Source organism: Schistocerca piceifrons, chromosome 8 (assembly GCF_021461385.2).
Source record: "Schistocerca piceifrons isolate TAMUIC-IGC-003096 chromosome 8, iqSchPice1.1, whole genome shotgun sequence".
Lineage (NCBI taxonomy): Eukaryota > Metazoa > Arthropoda > Insecta > Orthoptera > Acrididae > Schistocerca > Schistocerca piceifrons.
Window position 1 is genome coordinate 487,455,753 of NC_060145.1, and position 17,548 is coordinate 487,473,300.

The following is a 17,548-nucleotide window of genomic DNA, read 5'->3' on the forward strand; positions in this document are numbered from 1 at the left end:
TGAATGAAGGATATTTTGTGGTATTTTCCTGTGTTATCATTATCAAGTGCTTATGAATATTTGCTCATTTTCGATTATCAGAAACTGGGTTTTCAGTTTGACTACTACATAGTTCAACTGAATTCTTCTATCACTGAACACCAAGTACCCCATTGCACCATATTGGCTGATTTTACAAGGACAGATCAGTCACTCTTCCATATTGTTGCCACCTGCAGCTATTGAAAAGGCTGCCCCCCTCCCCCCCCCCCCCCCTTCTTAAGGAAACACAGTCTTTTCTGCAGGTACACCTCCATTGTAGTTGCACTTTCTGTCCCCTTTCTGCTCCTACCCCAGAACTACACACACTTTCTATCCCACCAACATATCTACTAGCTTTTCCCTCTTCTCTACTTTTCACCTTTTTCCTTCCCTTCCACACCTCCCCCCCCCTCCCCCCTTCCCATCTGAAGACCCCAGAAACAGTGGCCATGTTTTTGTGAGTTGTGTTTGTGTGAATGTGTGTGTGTTTTCTAGTTTGGAGGAAGGACTTTGTCCAAAAGCTTAATATTTTAGCAGTCTTGCTCATTGTGCTTGTCTACCACGCAACACCTCCTCTCTGTGTAGAGAAGCAATCTTTCCTTCCCATACTGTTGTTGACAAATAGCATTGTTTGTTGTATTGCTATATGAGTAGTACCTATGTCCTGCAAATGAACTGAGTAGTTGCAGATATAAACATGTTTTCTTTGAAACATACTATTCTATTTGTTTTTCATTGTAGCAGCTTTCTTACTCATTTAATTTAGCTGGCATAAGCATGAATAGTACTAAGTAGTATAGTGATAGTTTATTGTTAATATAGTATGCGTAATAAGTTTCTATGATTTTCTTGTCTTTTGTTAATGCATAGCTTGGATTGTTCCCCATCCCTGAAAGTTCTCTTTATCAATGTCATCTATGGGCATAATGAATAAATGAATGAATGAATGAATGTTTGAATGAATCATGTAACCTCATCTATTTATTTATTTATTATCATCCCAATGATCACATTTGTGATATAGGATTTGTCAGGGTACATTTTAACAACTATATAATATCTTTACAAAATTTATATCTGTGCTGAATTCATACTAATCCATCTTATGTTTAATACAATATACAACTAATAAGTGTTTTTATAACATAATTTATTATGCACTGATGTAATTTCATTTGTCACATTAACTTAAACATATATTTTATACAGTTGTGCAGAGATATTCACTTATGCTGTAATAGCATTTGTCAAGCATGTGGTTCTTTAGAACAGTTTTAAATTTATCCTCATTTTCCAGCTCTTTGATATGTTTTGGTAGTGCATTAAAAAGTTTGATGCCTTGATTACATACATGTTTCTGGCTTCAGGTCCTTGTTACAGCTTGTATGTGGAGATCTTTACATTGCCGTGTATCGTAATTATGGAAGTCTGTATTGGTTTTCATTTTGTCCTGATTTCTTTTGATCACCAACAGACATTTCAGAATGTATAATGATGGAATTGTTAAAATTTTCAATGCTTTAAAAAGGGGCCTACAATGTGTTTGAGGTGGGCTGTGGGTCATTATCCGAATAGCACGTTTTTTGCAATTTGAAAATCTCATTTAGACGACAATTTGTTATTCCCCAGAATACTATCCCATAGGATGCACTGGACTGAAAATAGCCAAAATATACTAATCTGGTACAGTCATTACTACAAACTCTTGAAATTATTCTAAGCACAAAACATGCTGAATTTAGTTTTAGTGCTAAGTTCACCACATGGTCCTTCCAATTAATCTTCTCATCAATGTGCATACCCAGGAATTTTGCACACTGTACTCTTTCAAGTTGTTTGCCCTCCATGGTGGGATTTAGGTCGTCCTGTTCACTTATTTTTCCATATTGCACATAATTAGTTTTTTTTGCATTCAGTGTTAGCTTGTTAGCACTAAACCATTTTTGTATATCTTGTAGGACATGGTCCACAGTACTGTGCAATGACTGCTTCATATCACTAACTATTAAACTAGTATCATCAGCAAATAACATGATTCTAGCTTTTCTCTCTGACACCTGAATATCATTAACATAAATGAGGAACAGCAAGGGGCCTAATACACTTCCTTGAGGTACTCCTACTGTGACCTCCCTTGGATCTGATCTTAGTTTAATTTTTTGATTAATATTTGGTGCTGTAATTTCAACCACCTGCATCCTCTTTTCCAGATAAGACTCAAACCACTTTTTTACCGGTCCTCTGATACCTATAGCTTCAAACTTTTTCAAAAGTATGCTGTGGTCAACAGTGTCAAAGGCTTTTGACAAATCTAGATTTATCCCAACTACACTATTTCCCTCTTCCAATTTATTGATTATTTCTTTTGTGTATTCTAGTACAGCTGTTTCGGTACTTCTCCCAGCTTGAAATCCATGCTGATTACTGTTTATCAGATTGTGCATATTAAGATAATGTGTGACTCTATATTTCATTAGTATCTCTAAAACTTTAGAGAAAGTTGAGAGGAGTGAGACAGGTCTGTAGTTTTCTATTTTAAGTTTATCACCCTTTTTCAACAGGGGAATGACTTTAGAAATTTTCAGTTTTTGTGGAAACACGCCCTCAGCCATTGACAAGTTTGCTATGTGCGTCAATGGTTTCGCTATCTGATTAGCTGTTTTCTTTACTAATATTATTGGCACCTCATCTACTCCAGCTGACATCTTGGACTTCAGACTTTTAATCACTTTTAAAATTTCTTTTTCGTTTGTTGGAACTGCCATCATACTGCTGGCTGCCTTGGGTGCTTCCATCTTAATCTGCTCCCCAAGATTCCTGCTTAATGTCTGGGGTACATTTAAAAAGTAATTATTTATATAATTAGGCATGGCATATTTATCTACCATTTTATTCTCCTCATCTTTTAGAATAATTTCCTTGTCTTTGGTAGGTACCCCGGTTTCTTTTCTCACAATTTCCCATGCTATTTTAGTTTTATTTCTGGACTGTTTTATTTCCATATTATTACTTAATAACTTTGCATTTGCAATTACTCTGCGGTATATTTTCCTATACCTCTTTACATATTCTATAAAATCAATATTTGTACACTCCCTCAACTCTGAATTCAGTTTTTTCAAGTTTTCACATGATTTCTTAATTCCAAGAGTCATCCAAGAACTTGACTTTATGTATCCAGTAGACTTGACTCTGGTCAGTTTCTTTGGAAAACACATCTCAAAGTTCATCATATAAATCGATGCAAATACACTATATGCCTCATCTGTACTTGACTGTTTCAAAACATCTAACCAATTTTCATTTTCTAAGATACTTATGAACTGATGACAGCTGTCCACAGAGAAGTTTCTTTTGTAAATATTATTTACACCTTTATCTTCCTTTGACCTTAAAGGGATTTCAATGGTGAGAGCATTGTGGTCAGACAATCCTAAATCTATGTTTGTTACCTCTATGTCAGTTTCTGACATATTTGAGAAAATGTTATCTATGAGGCTATTATAGGTGTTTGTTATTCTAGTTGAATTGTTTATGTGTGGTGACATGTTGAAACTCTTTAATATGTCCAAAAATTGCCTTTTTTGTTGACTTTCAACTAGAAGATTAATATTGAAATCACCACAAAGAATAATCACAGTTTCTTTTTTGTAAATAGTATTTAGCAACAATTCTAATTTATCAAAAAAGACTTCTGTGTTTCCACATGGTGACCTATACACTATTATGACTATGACTTTTTTCATCAGGCCATATAGCTGGACAGCACCTGCTTCAAAAAACTTTTCAATACTTAAGTTCTCTGCTTCACATCTCTTTTTAAATTCTAACTCTTGTCTAAGGTAAATACCGACTCCACCACCTTTTGCAATTTTCCTACTATAATTATTTGCCAGTTTAAATGGATTAATATGAATACTACTAATTTCTTGGTCCTTACACCAATGTTCTGTAATACACAAGACATCCTTAATATCAAATTTTTGTTCTGCATCGTGTGTAGAAACATACTGAATGGTATCTACTTACATGTACAATAAACAATATTAACATTGCAGATTATGAGTTTTTCTTTTATGTTGTCTCAGAAATTCTTTTGTGGCTGGCTGTTTTACAGGTATCCAACTTAAGAAGCACATCACATCCAGATTAAATCATTTAAAAACTAAAAGTAGGGCACATTATATTTTTTAATGATTTACAGTCGTTAACAACCTCAACCAACTATTTGCAAACTCTATTAAATTGTTATCTACATAATGTAATGTGTGCTATCACATGTTTTGTCTGACTCACCTGTTGAATCGATCAGCCAGAATACCCATGATGACACCGACCACTGTGAACACTGCTATGAAACTTGGCCCAGCAAGGATCTGATAGTCCAAACCTTGTCCATTGTATGTCCACTCACAATAAGGTGTGCCATTTATATTGAATTCCAAACACCTGTGGAAATAAGTTATAAATAGTGAACTGAATACTAGAAAACCAAGTGACAAATGACTGTCTTCTCCTTCTTTCAGTATCATGAATGGGAATAGGTAGTTGGGTTCACTTGATGTTAATGTCACAGTGAACTGACAAACTTAAGCATTTTCAAACAATGGCAAATTCAGGATGGAATAATGACAATATTATGAAAAGGATAAACTGCTACTCACCATACAGCAGAGATTGTGAGTCACACATAGGCACAACAAAAAGGCTGTCAAACAAGTAAGCTTTTGGTCAAAAATGCCGTGATCAGAATTAGACACACACACACACACACACACACACACACACACACACACACACACATTTGCATGAATGTGTGTGTGTGTGTGTGTGTGTGTGTGTGTGTGTGTGTGTGTGTTGTCTAATTCTGATCAAGACATTTTTGACCAAAAGCTTACATGTTTGATAGCCTTTTTGTTGTGCCTCTTTGTGACTCGGCATCTCTGCTGCATGTTGAGTAGCAATCTATCCTTTTCATAATATTGTCAAACTTAATAATTTGTTAGTCATTATGTGAAAAGTAATGACTATAGTAAATGATGTACATGTAATGTAATCTAATATTTATTAGATCTGTAAACAACATAAATTATGTACATCAAGTCAAATTCTGTCTGAAACATAGAATAGTATACATGTGTCTAATAACTAGCATTTTGCAAATTATAATTGCGTATTTCTAGTCATATACAGTATAATATTAAATTACAATTTTGCTTCCATCAACCATGCTGTTTGTATGTATATTTCTATATGGTTTAAGAGTTTCCTTTTCTCTCTTTCAAGAACTAATTTTGTAGTTTAAATGAGCTACATCACATTTAGCACATAATATTACATTGTAATTTGTCTTTCACTGTAATCCACATAAAATCATGTATACTATAGAAACACTTTCATACCAAAAAAGTTTTGAGAGATTTTTTGGAAACCTGTTTATTGTTTATCTCTCTCAAGTCTGAAGGAATTTTTCTGGGGCTTTTGGTCTTGGATAGTATGGCTTTGATTTGAATTTCATGGTGTTGTGATTGGGACCATAAAAGAAGTTCAATTTTATTGTGTCATGGTTGTGTCATGACTCGATATCTTGAGTAACAGGAACATATTTGAATTTTATCTAGCATAGATGTTCGTGCATGTACAGTGGAACCTTGCATAGAGAGCATAATTTGTTCCAGAATCTTACTCATAGTACAAAACACTCATTAAGCAAAACAATTTATCCCATATAAATTAATGTAAAACATGGTAATGTGTTCCACACAGAAAAAAAGAAACACTAAAGTTTTATCTTATTCATGCCATTTATTCATACATACAGTATTATCTACTTTATTATTCATGACATATAGCCAATTATTTTTACTATGAAGCTGTCCATAGTCATTTGTTTCTGCCGACATTTCAGCACTTGGCAAAAATGCAACACAGCATTATCATCAAATAAATGTATAGCACACTTAGCCAGTGCTTTATTGGAGTGACGATTTTCAGTATACAGTGCAACTGATTCCAATGATTTCACCATTTCTCTTACTGTGCCAGAAGAGTGCTGCTTTGCTGTTATCACCTCCTCCTCCTCCTCCTCCTCTGAAGAAGAAATGCTCTCCACAACTTCCTGCTGTCAAACACATCCGCTCTTCGGTGGTCATTTATTGGCTCTGACCTTCCACAAGCTCATCAATATCACTGTTATCCACTTCTAGTCCCATGCTCTTGGCCAAAGACACAATCTCGTTGACTGCAGGCTCTGCACGTACTGACTCAAACGCCTCAGAGTCACATTTGACTATGCACTCTGGCCAGAGCTTCTTCCAAGCAGAAGTGAGAGTTCTCTTGGTAACCCCTTCCCATGCCTTTTACATCATCTTGATGCAGGCAAGATGTTGAAGTTCCAAAAATCTCTGAGAGTGAGATTGGTAGCTTCAGTCAACTCAAAGTGATGCTTGAAAAGTGCTTTAGTGTAGAGCTTTTTAAAGTTGGAAATAATCTGCTTGTCCATAGGCTGGAGTAATTGGGTGGTGTTTGGAGGCAGAAATTGGATCCTGCTTAACTGAAATTCTTCAAGGAGGTACTCTTGTAGGACTGGAGAATGGGCAGGAACATTATCCTTTACAAGCAAGGCATGAAGTGGCAGATTCATAGCAAGAAAATATTTTTTTACCTAAGGACCAAACACTTCATTGATACAACCACAAGAAAGATCATGTGTCACCCAATCCTTGTTGTTGGACCTCCACATCACATTTAACATGCTTTTCTGGACTTTATACTTCTTGAAGGCTCATGGAGTTTCTGTATGGCAAATAGGCAGCAGTTTAATTCTCAAACTGCCACTTGCATTGCACAGAATAGCAGTGTGAGACGGTCTTTCATTGGCTTGTGACCAGGCAATGGATTCTCCTCTGCTGTTATAGAGGTACACTTCAACATCTTTTTCCAGAATAGATCTCTCTTGACACAATTAAAAACCTGTTGCAGCAGATAACCCTCAGAATTCATGAGCATCTGGAAGCTGCTCTTGAAGTTCTCTGCTGCCTTTGTGTTGGAGCTCGCTCCTTCACTGTGCCTCACAATGCCGTGGACGCCGCTTCTTCTCTTAAACTTCTCAAACCACCCATGGATTCCCTTAAACACTTCTTTTGGCTGCTGATGATCCTGGCATCTTCTTAAAGTCAGTGAAAATCATCCTCACATTCTCACGAGTGATGTTTGCGTTAATAGTGTCACCATACAATTGTTTTTTCATTTATTCATGTAAGGAACAACCTTTTGACATCATCCAGAATTCAAAACCTTTGTTTAGATACTCTTATCACACCTTTTGAAGCATCTATCGCCTGAATCGTGTCATTGTTCTTGAGATAGTGCTAAATCAGCAATGCTCACACCAGATTCACATTTTTCAATGATTTTGTGTTTCATTTCTAAGGTCATTTTCTTTCTCTTATGGTCGTCTTCTTGCAGCTTCATCTTCAGGCACATTTCTATGAAGGTTATTCAAATCTACACAAAAAAAAAAACACTGTGTGAACACAAGTTTAGAAAAATGTATGATCACAAGCTGCACTAAGCTGGTCAAAAAATGAGCACTACACCCAGACTGCAGTACATACAGTACTAAAGATGTTGTTCTTACGCCACTGCTGACAATGAAAGGTATTCATATTGTTGAACATTCCCCCTACCATGTGTGAACAGCTGGTGACATCACACTAAATCATCACCCACTATGTGAAACATCACTCTTTAAGTGAGTAATTCTCTTTACAATTTGTTTTGCTTGTTATGGGAATTGTGCATTATGGGAGGGGCTCATTAAGTGAGAGTCCACTGTATATGTTTGGTAGAGTTAGCATCTTAAGTGATTTAAATGCTGCCATATAGGATTATCTCTGTTTAAGATCATCTATCATTCTTATTGGTCTTATCTGCATTTTGAATGTTCTATTAGCAATTGTTTCTGAGGTGCCTCCCAAAAAAAGGTAAGCCATAACTTAATGTAGACTGAATTAGTGCACAGTGTGTCATTTTCATAATATCTGTGTCTTTTAAGTAGCTCAGTTTGTGCAGGACACAGAGATTTGAGCTGAGTTTTCCACTTTCTATGTGCTTATCCCAATTTACATTTCTAACCCAAGGAATTTAGTGCATGGTAGTTATCTACAATGCTGTTGGATCATAACTGTTAGCATCATACTTGATAATGGCATAAAAGCTGAAATATGGGATAGAACAAAAGATAAATATAATAATACATAGTCCAATGGCAGTTTACTCTTTAAAAAAATATTTTAATAATTTTATTATGCAAATTTATTTCAGTAAACTTTTGGGTAACACTATTTACTTCCAATTGGCTTTTATTTCCAGATTTTCAATAAATTATTAGAGGCAATGAAAAATAACAACTCTGGTAACACTGGCACTGACGTTCGCAAGTGAGAGGGTCAGTTCCATTCTTATAGAGCAGTTTACAAAAATCAGTGCATGTAAATACTGAAATGTTTTCTTTCTTTGCTGTTATCGAAACCAGAAGGTGCTCTGTATGCCAACTTTGTCACTGATGAGTCATTAAAATCAAATTTTTCATTGGGCCATCTCTTATAAATCTTATCAGTGTTGTTGGAGTGCCATCAACTGAAAAATGACATCCACAAGCATCCGTCTTCACATGTTCTGAAGTGTAGCAGTAGCACAATTGAATACCTGCATTATGCAGCAGATTTTGAAATGTATACAAGTTAAACCCAAGAACCCTGTCCCTTAGCTATTTTGAAGTACATCATGGAGTACACAGTGTGTCTCAAGCCATTCCCACTTCAGTATGCACTCTGCAGGAAGCTATTTTGCTGCTCGCCTTTTGTATTTTTGTCAAATGAATGTATCTATATGGCCTTTGTAAGCTTTCTGACTTATTTCCATCTGAATTACTGCTTATCTATTGGCTAAAAAGGGTTGAGTACACCCAGCTTCAAACCATTGCACCACAGGAATGCATGAAGTACTCACTAATATTTACACACAGCTTTCCAAAATAAGTAATCAGTAATAATCGCACAAATAAGGAGGAGGCAATTTCTTTGCAGTTTGACAGAAAGATTCATCGATACCTTTTGAAGACTTGAACATGTGGTATTTAGGATTGATACAGTACTCTCAGATGTGTGAAATTTTAACAAGGTAGGGCTTGTAGCGGCATACATCAGCACGCATTTTCAACAAGCCATCAGCTGATTTGTTCATTGTAGCCATCAAATGAGTTCATGTACTGGCGACCAGGAGCACTGTGTTATTCTCTCTCTGTTGCAGTGTGACAATCCATTACTATTGACTTTCCAATATAGAACTTCAATTATTTACCATTCGAGCGTGGACAATTCAGTTTAATTCTGTAGCAATTGTATCTGTCCTTTTTTCAATTATTGCTCAGATTACAGCTTGACATGTCTAGTCAGTGAGTCTGTATAAGTTTCTGTGGTTGTTCTAAATAAATATTCTGATCTCAATACACCAGAATTAGTATTTCATGTCTGTGCCTGACTCAGTTTATGACTGCTTATAACATTCAGTTTGGAAGACTATCAACTAGTGGTGATCCTGACATGATCCAGTCAGTGTGAATAAGCCTGCAATACCAGAGGAACTATGACCAACTTCTCAAGAGTTGCAGCTTTTCAAGGTGGTAGGCATATCCACCCTATCAAAACTTGTAGCACCTTCCCCCCCCTCCCCCAGTTTTGCCCACCCAAGCCTGCACTATGATTTGCTCAAGTTGAGGTAAGTTCCTCTGCACTGGAGTAACCTCAGACTCGACAAAAGTCACTCTAGCGGTCAGCCAACTAGTCCATCATAACACATGAGGCAACTACTTACACAGGAAGACACCGAGGACAGAAAGCCAGCTTTTGTCTGTGCAGCAGGGTCAACACAGGTGTGGTATCAGATACACTGCTTCACACACTGTGGAGCAGCTGGCTCCCCATCCAGGTAAAGGCTATTGTAGTGTCCCAGACCGAGGGGCCACTAGGTGTTGAAGCAGACATGGCAGACAGACTTGAGGAAGTGATCGTGCTACCCCCTTGCAGAACAGCAGCAGTAGTGTGCAACAGATACAGTGACACACATGTATTATGACTGAATTATGAATGGGGTTGATGCCCTAAGAATTCAAATCAGTGAGTTACTCTCTTGTTGGAATGCTAGAGGACACTTTCTGCAATATAGCCACTGCTGAACATGAACTCACGAATCAAATTTATCGAAACATTGTTCACAACTAAACCAATACAGAGTGGCTGTATGAAAGGGCAATTCTGGGAGCTACAAATAATATTGTCAACAATGTCAACTTTAATATTCAAAAGAAAATTCCTGGTGAAGAGAGAATATACAAATCAATCAACATGGTGGTAAATGTTCAAGAAAATGTGAACTTCCCTACAAAATTTATAAACTCTTTGCATGTACAAGGAATGCCTTTGACTTATTATTGGATCTCCAGTCATACTGCCCAGAAATCTCAACTCACCAACATTATGTAATGGAACGAGGATGATCATTAAACAGCTATCAAATAACATCGTCAAAGCTGAACTTATAACTGGAAACTACAAAGGACTCACACTATTAATCCACGGAATACCACTGATCTCTACTGAACTGCCATTACAATTTAAAAACCTGCAATTTCCCATCAAATTAGTCTACTGTTTTACAATTGACAAAGTGCAAAGACAAACATTAAAATATTGTGATATCAACCTAAGAGACTTCGCTCTTCTCACCATCAACTACGCATAGCTTGCTCTTGAGTAGGTGATTTGAAAAATTTGTACATATATATCCCAGATAACAAAATTAAAAATGTTATAACTTCCTGTCAGCTTAACACTGTGTGCCAGACTGGGACTCAAACTCAGAACCTATGCCTTTCGTGGGCTAATTGCGCATGGTCTGCAGGGGAGCTTCTGTGAAGTTAAGAAGGTAGGACACAAGGTACTGGCAGAACTGAAGCTGTTAGGACAGGTCACAAGTCGTGCTTAAGTAGCTCAGTCAATACAGAGCTTGCCTGCAAAAGGCAAAGTTTCTGTCTGAGTCACGGTCTGGCACACAGTTTTAATCTGCCAGGAAGCTTCATATCAGGGCATGCTCCACTGCAGAGTGAAATTTCATTCTGGATGAGAAATGTTGTTCACAAACAAGAATCATAAACAGTTAGAATATGTTTTCAATAAAAAAATTTCTCTCTTACAATTTAAAGTTTTTATCCTTTTACTTCATTACCACATAACCTCATATCAACTCCCTGAGTGAAGCCAGGCAAACACAGCTAGTGCAATAATAAACCTTAAATCATGTGTTTTAAACTTTTTATTGGAAAGTTGATCTAAATGGATAGTTGGAGCATAATGTCTCCTGGTAGGCTATGGGCCTACAGGTTCTACATACAGGCATGTTGCTGCCAGCAATATCTTGGGGCATTATTTGATATGACATTGTGCAGAAGTTTTCATTTAATACAGGATGTTGCTATATCAGCTTGTGAACAGGACTTTCACACCACCATGTGTATTTCAAAACTTCTCAAAGATCTTCTCTGTACTTTTAAGGATTGTCTAATCCTTTTCATGTGGGTGCACACCACATTCTGTCCTAATACGGTATGCCACATGTGGGACGGACCTTTACAACAGGTGAGGAGGGTCACAAGCAGCACCAGCAACACACCGTACTGGCTGGAGTGTAATGTCAAAATTAAGCATCCACACACAACAACATAGCCTCTAAGCAGGGCAGCATAACTCAGGAACCTACTCAGATGAGTATTTCAGAAAACCTTATAAACAGGGATGCATATTTGAGCAAGATTTGGGGTCCTGTAACCAGTTTATTAAGACATCACTGGCTGCTCATCTGTAAGAACCAGAAAACACAGGTGTGTTGCCACAGAACATTATTGGTTTTGGTAGCTGCACAATGCTTGATTTAACTGTCATGGTTATTCTCTGAAAAAATTGACTATAAGACAGTTATTGAAATGATCTACAGAACTATTTTACAAATAATAGGTAGGTGTTTCTGGAATAGGTAACGACAGCAGCCAGTCTCTCCTCTTCCCAGCCAGAATGTTTCCACCCCCTCACCCAACACACACTTACTTGCTGATGAATATGGTGTAACTTGTTGGGAGCTAATCTCTGAATATTATGTTAAGAAATGAGCTTTGGTACATTTAATAAATCCAAATATTTCAAAACAAAGTGGTTAAGGAGTATCCATCCATATATTCAGGTTTGAAACTTCTCCATTATTCTGCTTGCTCATTACCAGCCACACGCCACCAACTTTAAACTGCCTGCCGTGCTGTTCCTCCAGTTACACAGTGCTTGTAGGCTAGGAATAGGGCACTGCCTGTTCCTTGAGGAGTGGGCAGCAGTGCGCTGGCATGAGCAAGAGTGTGTTTCCTGGCCTGAGGAGCAGCAGCTTGGCGGTGAATGGCTCTCCCAGTCTGGGTTGAGTAAGCAGCGATGACATGGCAATGGCTGAGGTACATTGTTGTGCAGCATGTGGATGTGTGTGCAGAGTGCATTCAGATGGGTGCTGGCCTAGACAGTGTATTCAGTCCGTTGCTTATGAACTACTGTGGTGATTCAGTAGAATGACTGATACTAGCCATCATTCACACGGTGCTGCTATAATTGATTTTGGCATATTTTATATCATGGTTTGTGGTCTTTTTTCCATATCCTCTTTGGCACCAGTTAATTTTACTGCCACTTCAAGTGTTGCTAATCTTAATATTTGGAAGACATTCTTCAGACCCATCTGATCTAAGACTGCTCGTGCTTCATCGCCTGATTTTCGTGAAGTAAGTTTTAATTGTTTTGCATTTCTAAATTGTTAAAGTTCTGTTTGTTTTGTTTGCATTGTAAATAAAGTTGTCTGATACTTAACCAGGTAGGGTTGGTCACACTGAACCCAGCCAACTCCCGTCCAAACCAGCTGGTCTGTTAAATGCTGGTAAGTACTTTTGCTAACCCTACAGGTCTGTCATCTACTGACAGAGTGTGCTTAGTACATAACTGGCCTATAGGGCTACCAAAGATATCTACCAGTATTTAACAATTGAGCTAGTTAGGATAAGGAGTGGAAAACTGGCTTTGGTTGTGACCAGGCACATTTAGAACCCCACAAACATACAATTAACACTTTGCAAAAAACTTGAAGATGGCTTCATAAAAACCAACAGATCAAACCTGAGCTACCCTGGAACAGATGGACCTCAATGATGTCTGCTGGTAGTGATAAAGTTAATGGGGGCCACAAAACATTTTTAAAGAACAATACAAACCAAGCTATAAAATTGAAACTCAACTACAGCAGCAGTGTGTGAATGATGGCTAGTATCACTCACTGTAGCAAATCATAAATGACAGGCCTGTCTGTGCCAACAACCTCTCGCATTCACTCTGCCCGTCCATCAATGAGCACGCCCACAACATGCCCTAGTTGTCCATTGTTTCATTGCTACTTAGCTCAGTCCAAACAAAGAGGCTTGTCCACTGACAAGTTGCTGTTGCTCAGGTCAGAAAACACACTCCTGCTCTTGTCAGCACACTGCTTTCCACTCCTCGAGGAACAGCTAGCGCATTTTCCTCCTCTTCTTGCCTGGCAAGTGTGACCCAACTGGAGGAGGAGCACAGTGGGTGATTTAAAATTGGCAGGCTGTGACTGACAATGAGTGTGCCAAATAATGGCACAAAAATCCCTATATTAATTCTACAATTGTATTCATGCAAATATTTTACACATACCTAACATGCACACTATACAAATCATCTGCACTTCCATACCAATATAACAGATGCAAAAATAACTCGCTCTGTTATGTTTTCATGACTAAATTGTTGGATTTATTTTGATAAAATTTAGTGAGGGAGAGCTTGAATGCTGAGGAAGAATATAGGCTACCTTAGAAACTGTGTAGTACAGGATATTTATTGATCTGAAGAATATTAAACAAATTAGGGAACAATCCTTTAGAATATTTACTGGTACTTTTGACTTTTGAACTTTATCATATTTGGGAAACTGCTTTATTGGTTGATATTTTCTACGTACTATCATTCAATATAATGAGTAAAACACTTATGCAGTCTTCAGCATGTTTCATCCATACTTCAACAATAATACTATAATTGTGCAAATAACTATGTCTTTTATATTTTCATGACTAAACTGTTGAACCAATTCTGATGAAATATAACATAGAGATACCTAGTCCCATGAAAAAGAACATAGGATACTGTAGAAGAAAATAAATGAGTAAATGAAAATAAAGAGAAAATAAGTCCCTAAGGAGCTGGAGTCAGGAATAGAACATCGTTTATCAGATTAGTGGACATAAGCCATATGAAAAAATTATTAAATTTGTTGCATAATTTACATGATTACAATGTGCAGCTACTCTAATAGTTCGATGTGTAGATGCATCACACCCCTCCGCACACACTGCTCAGCAGCACGTGTCAACAGTTCAACAGTGTCAACATGTCGTGTGTCAGGGGAGTTGGAAGGGGGAAATTGGGGGGGGGGGGGGGGGGAGAGCGAGAGGTGGGAAGGGGCTCACATCATGAGCTATGCTTATCCAAACAGGTAGGTATGCATGGGCACCTGACGTTACTGCATGTACAATGGCTTACTTACTCTATGTCACTCGTCATAAAAAGCTACTGATGAGTGAGTAGAGCCACGAGTAAAAGCTACTATATAATATTTGTTTAATTCAACAAAAATATTTCATTTATATACATTATATAACAACATGGAACATGAAATAGCTTTAAAGTTTGCATGCATTTTATCTGTTCTTTTACATTTAATGACTGAAAGGAAAAAACTGTGTAGAGGCTTGCATGCAGGACTGATGTTTAGTAGGCATCGAAAGCAAAAATTCACTTCTGGTGTGTGGCTTCACACTTGAAAGTTTAATGATATCTCTTTTTGATCAGTTATAGTACCAAGCAAAAATACTACTCAACACTTGTGTTGCACGTTATAAAGTTACACAAATTTAAAAGAAACTATACAACCCACTGGAAAAATGTATCATGCCCATAACCAGTTTCACAAGACAAAAATCAGTGATGATTAGTAACTGGTCATTATTGTTACTGAATTACTTATTTTCACACACTAATGCATGCCTTTACTTCCCAGTGCCTTTGGATGAACTGGGTACCATTCATAACAGCAACAGTTGCCTTACCTCTGGCATTAGAGAAAACGTATTCAATATTGTTTTTGTGGTGGATTCATTATAAACAAAGGCTGCTCATGATGTGTCACATGTGACATTCAGTGAAACATACGATGACCTTTCAGTACTCACTACAAACAAAATCTTGTATAAATTGTAATTTTATGTGCCCATTTGATACAGTATTGTCAAATTAGTCTGGTAAGATATTTGACAATGACAGCAAAACATGAATATAAAACAAAGAGAATATTCAATGCTTCTGGTAGCAGCAAAGTACACTACTGGCCATTAAAATTGCTACACCACAAAGATGATGTGCTACAGACATGAAATTTAACCGACAGGAAGAAGATGCTGTGATATGCAAATGATTAACTTTTCAGAGCATTCACACAAGGTTGGCACCGGTGGCGACACCTACAACGTGCTGACATGAGGAAAGTTTCCAACCGATTTCTCATACACAAACAGCAGTTGACTGGCGTTGCCTGGTGAAATGTTGTTCTGATGCCTCGCGTAAGGAGGAGAAATGCGTTCCATTACGTTTCTGACTTTGATAAAGGTCGGATTGTAGCCTATCATGATTGCAGTTTATTGTATCATGATATTGCTGCTTGTGTTGCTCGAGATCCAATGATTGTTAGCAGAATATGGAATCGGTGATTTCAGGAGGGTAATATGTAATGCCGTGCTAGATCCCAATGGCCTCTATCACTAGCAGTCGAGATGACAGGCATCTTATCCGCATGGCTGTAACAGATCGTGCAGCCACGTCTCGATCCCTGAGTCAACAGATGGGGATGTTTGCAAGACAACAACCGTCTGCACGAACAATTTGACGACGTTTGCAGCAGCATCGACTATCAGCTCGGAGACCATGGCTGTGGTTACCCTCGACTCTGCATCACAGACAGGACCACCTGCGATGGTGTACTCAATGACAAACCTGGGTGCATGAATGGCAAAACATCATTTTTCAGATGAATCCAGGTTCTGTTCACAGCATCATGATGGTAGCATCCACGTTTGGCGACATCACGGTGAATGCACATTGGAAGCGTGTATTCGTCATCGCCATACTGGCATATTACCAGGCGTGATGGTATGGGGTGCCATCAGTTACGTGTCTCGGTCACCTCTTGTTCACACTGACGGCACTTTGAACATTGGACGTTACATTTCAGATGTGTTATGACCCATGGCTCTACCCTTCATTCAATCCCTGCGAAACCCTACATTTCAGCAGGATAATGCACGACTGCATGTTGCAGGTCCTGTACGGGCCTTTCTGGATACAGAAAATGTTCGACTGCTGCCCTGGCCAGCACATTCTCCTGATCTCTCACCAACTGAGAATGTCTGGTCAATGGTGGCCGAGCAACTGGCTCGTCACAATACACCAGTCCCTACTCTTGATGAACTGTGGTATCGTGTTGAAGCTGCATAGGCAGCTGTACCTGTACACACCATCCAAGCTCTATTTGACTCAATGCCCAGGCGTATCAAGGCCGTTATTACGGCGAGAGGTGTTTGTTCTGGGTACTGATTTCTCAGGATCTATGCACCCAAATTGCATGAAAATGTAATCACATGTCAGTTCTAGTATAATATATTTGTCCAATGAATACCCGTTTATCATCTGCATTTCTTTTTGGTGTAGCAATTTTAATGGCCAGTAGTGTATTAATACTATGCTGCGCCATCTATTTGTGACATATCAATTGTACTCAGTTGGTTTGGAAACAATGGATATTCTTTGTTGTCACCATCAATAAGCATTGTGGACCAGAATATTGCACCATATTGATTTGAAGCTGCTCTGCATTAGATTACGAACACTATTCATTCTGTAGACCCATAACAAGGTGGTCTTGAAGGATGTGGAACATCCCAGATAGCTATAAAATAGGCTAACTGTGAACATCAAACAGTAGAAAGTCCACAATGCAATAACAACAGTATTAGGGAAATGAGTGATTGCTACTCACCATTTAGAGAAGAAGTTGACAGCTATAAATTTAATTTTGGCCAAAAGGCCTTCTTCTGATGTATACAACATGCGCATCCACATAACCACCAATCACACACACATGACCACTGTCTCTGGACTGCAGACTGCAACTGTACTTGATTGGAGCAGGCACAGGTTTACCCATAAGCACTTTATTGAGTCATCAGTTTTCTGACTTGTTTGATGCTGCCCGCCACAAATTCCTCTCAGAGTAGCACTCTTCATCTCCGGGTAGCACTTGCAGCCTACAT

At 38.1% G+C, this 17,548-nt stretch overlaps 1 protein-coding gene across 2 annotated transcripts in view; it reads right to left on the reverse strand.

Annotated features, from left to right (window-relative positions):
- LOC124711210 (D-xylose transporter) overlaps positions 1-17,548 on the reverse strand; it is a 356,560-nt gene that overhangs the window by 36,528 nt on the left and 302,484 nt on the right. For both annotated transcript variants that reach the window (XM_047241156.1, XM_047241155.1), the window contains exon 3: positions 4,318-4,470. In XM_047241156.1, coding sequence (XP_047097112.1) covers positions 4,318-4,470 — 153 coding nt within the window. The remainder of the gene's footprint in view (positions 1-4,317; positions 4,471-17,548) is intronic.